At 32.1% G+C, this 3,511-nt stretch overlaps 1 protein-coding gene across 2 annotated transcripts in view; it reads right to left on the reverse strand.

Moving 5' to 3' along the window:
- Positions 1-1,436: 1,436 nt before the first annotated feature.
- The window catches only part of LOC108691815 (Kv channel-interacting protein 2-like), a 4,556-nt gene continuing 2,481 nt past the window's right edge, over positions 1,437-3,511 (reverse strand). The window contains exons 2-5 of one of the 2 annotated variants that reach the window (XM_018199729.1): positions 2,750-2,944; positions 2,257-2,327; positions 1,878-2,096; positions 1,437-1,547 (exon numbers count right to left, since the gene is read on the reverse strand). In XM_018199729.1, the coding sequence (XP_018055218.1) occupies positions 1,437-1,547; positions 1,878-2,096; positions 2,257-2,327; positions 2,750-2,944 (596 nt within the window). Of the gene's footprint in view, positions 1,548-1,877; positions 2,097-2,256; positions 2,328-2,749; positions 2,978-3,511 lie in introns of both variants that reach the window. The other variant, XM_018199728.1, reaches the window with a different exon arrangement.

Here is a 3,511-nt window from a genome sequence, read left to right on the forward strand (position 1 = left end):
ATATATATATACATTATTTTTATTATATAATAATAAGGTACAGGATAATCACACGAGGTACAGGCAAAGTAGTAACAGAATAACATTAGTTTTCCTCACTTGGCCTGAGAAGAGTACTGCTTTGTAATCGATGATTTAAAAGTTCGAATTTGGCATTCATAATAGTACATTAAGATTAAAAGATTAAATTTGGAAATATTAAAGAGCTAGGGCAGATATGCCCTTAAAGAGTCAATCGAATAATATTATTATTAAAGATTTTCCAAGGTTTAAACACTTCGCAACATTATGCAAATATCACATAGTGAATTTGATTGAACTCAGTGTTCACTAATGCATATTAAAGTCGTTGTACGCAAATTGTAATAATAATGTATGCTTAATATAAATAAAGATCGTTTAAACTATGAAATTCTCAATACACTTTATTGTGCTGTTAGATAAAATATTTTTATTATAATTTGAAATATTTGCATTTCACTTTTTTATAGTCATATACATTTAAACAGTGTACAACAACTTTAATAAGCACTAGTATGCACTAGTACGTCCAACTGAATTTGCTAATAGTAATTTTCTAAAAATATACAAGTCAACAGAAAAATTTCTAGAAAGAAGAAAGACGCACATCTCTTCTGTAAAATCATTTTAAAAATTCGAAAATCGATTTAAAATCGATAATCAAATTCAATTGAATTACGAACATCTTTTCTATTTTTGCAAATTAAATTTTTATCGATTACTTTTAATTCATCTATTGTAGAAAATTGAGTATCTGAACGAACTAACAATTTATTTTTCCCGAAATAATGAATAATTTAATAATTTTATATATAACATAATAACTTGAGATATTTTTAATTATAATTTCAATATTTAAAAAAAAATTCTTAAAGCTATCTCTCTCTGTGAAGCTTCGAGAAACTTTGAACAACTTAAATCGTTGATTCTTTCAGATTTTCAATTGTTGAACGACGTATCGGAAGTTGTTGTATTTGAAAGACTGGGTAGGTGTGTAACGAGGTACATACATATTTACAAAAGACACGTGCGAAATGATTCTCCAGGGCCTTTTCTTAAAAATACGTCTCGAGCAATGACATTTCGGTTGGTTACATTTGATTTTTTCTTTTCGCAAATGTCGAATTATTGCAATTTGTATTACTCTTATATATAAAATATAAGCTGGCGATTCGTAAACAGATTTAATTAGATATTTGTTTTTTTTTTTAAGAAAAGTCTTTTTAATCAAGTCTTTCAATCAACTTTTCTTACGTATAATTACATATAATTATTAAATCATTGAAAATTTACGTATTCCTCTCTATAAAACCAAAGTAGAATAGATCGATAGATAGGTTCATGATATTTCATAATCATTGCTCAAAGCGTATTTGATAATCTGATACTGAAATTTCCGATAGAACATTAAATTCTCATAATACGGTGTCCAGAGTATCGAGACTTCGCAACAATTGCTCATCCTTGGAGCACCACTGCACCAGCTCTTCGATAGTCACCACACCGTCCTTATTCGCGTCCATCAACTAAAAATATGCATAAAATATTATTGATATTACTCAATTATTAATAATAATTAACTACACGAGCCATACAATTATCATCCATCATTAAATATCCATCATTATGAAATAAAATTAAAAAATATAATACATTATATGAAATATATTTAAATAAAAGAAATATTACAATTTTTTAGAATAATTAATGAATTCTAATATTATTATTAACTATGTTCTGAAAGATCGCAAAATATTTACAATTTACAACTTTTATTTCGTTATTAATTATCTTCATTTATAAGTGTTAGCTTCAGTTCTGTTTTATTAGCTAATTAGGGCTATCGTATTACTTACATGAAAGATACGATCGACGTGTTCGCGAGCGGCCACATGCGGCTCAAGGATTTGCGGTTGCGTGTAACGACCCAACATCTCGTAAATGGAGCCCACAACATCCAGCATTTCCTCTTTACTTATCAAGCCATCGCCATCCAGATCGTACAGACCAAATACCCATTGCAACTTCTCCTCCACCGATCCTCTTGACACCTTCGACAATATAGTGAGGAATTCCTATTTAAAAAGACAAATTTATAACTCAGACTAATAAACCTATAATTTTCCTGTAAAACTTGAATAGAATCGTCTAATCAGTAAATATAAAGCAGAGTTCAAAATCATGGGGAATATTTCCGTGTTCCTTTCAGAACATTTTATTTGCGACGTCGCTCACCTCAAAGCTTATCTTGCCGGACGGTTTCCTCTTCATGGTGTTGAAAACATAATGAGCGTATTGACTTGCGTCTACAACACGTGATCAAAAAAGGACGGTAATGATAACTTAAACAGATTTATATGATTTCTTCGTGTAACACAAGATAGATTTATTTGCCTAATAAAAAATATAAAGCTTTCAAAATTTAGAAAATTCTTATTATGTAAAAAACCTGTATATAAATTAATATTTACTTTTTCATTTTAATTCGGTTAACATGAAACCAGAAAATTTCGAAAATCAACAAAATCTGATGAACGAAATATAAGAAAGAAGCTGAGACAGAATATCATCTAAAAATTTCATTTTTACAATAAAAACGATTATTTTATTTATTTACAATTAAAATTCACAAAGACAGAAAAAAGACGTTTGTATTTATCGTTCAATAGATCAGTCGGCATTATCAATATCATCATTGTTGTTATCATCATCATCATCCCTTCATTACCTCCCTGCGGAAAGAATTGCGAGAAGATCTGTTTGAAAGCATCTTCGTCGACCAGACCGGTCGGGCATTCCTGTTTGAAACCTCGGTAAATCAGCTGGATTTCCTTCCGCGAGAACCTGGTGGTGGCCGCGAGGGTGGCGAGCTCCTCCGGCTTGTGTCGACCGCTAAGAGCGAGCGCGGCGCCCCCGGAGCTCCCTAAAACGCCCCCGAGTCCATCAAGTTCTCCTTCTGCAAGTTCGCAAGCCCTTCACTCCTAAGACTGCGTCGCGCCTTCGAGATGCTCCCTCTCGCGCCTCCCTCCTCTTGTCGTAGAGCGCGGGAGAGTGAAAATCTTCGCTCGAAGAGTTCCAGCAATCTCCCGTCGCCCGTGATTATCGAGAAGGGAGGTCTCCAAATCCATTTTTTTCTATTTGAAAAAGATAGATATGAAAGGGTCCTTTTCTTGCCTTATTTTTTTCTACTTTTGAGGGAATCATCGTGACTGTAGATCCCTGAAGAAAGGATATACTCTACTCTAGAAGGGACCTACACAGTGCGTAAAGACTTGCAGGCGGAGAAGTCGTGAGAGGCGAGAGACAACAGGGGTGAAGAAATATGAAGATAATTTGCGCTACATAAGGTCGCTCGGTTTTTTTATAATTACGAATTTATAAACTATATATGTTTTTTTTATATAAAAAATAAATTAAATACTTTGTAAAATAGAGAATCTAAATTTTAAAAAATTAAAAAAGATATCAGTTACATACATTTTCATATATA

This window comes from Atta colombica, unplaced genomic scaffold (assembly GCF_001594045.1).
Source record: "Atta colombica isolate Treedump-2 unplaced genomic scaffold, Acol1.0 scaffold52, whole genome shotgun sequence".
NCBI classification, from domain to species: Eukaryota; Metazoa; Arthropoda; class Insecta; order Hymenoptera; family Formicidae; genus Atta; species Atta colombica.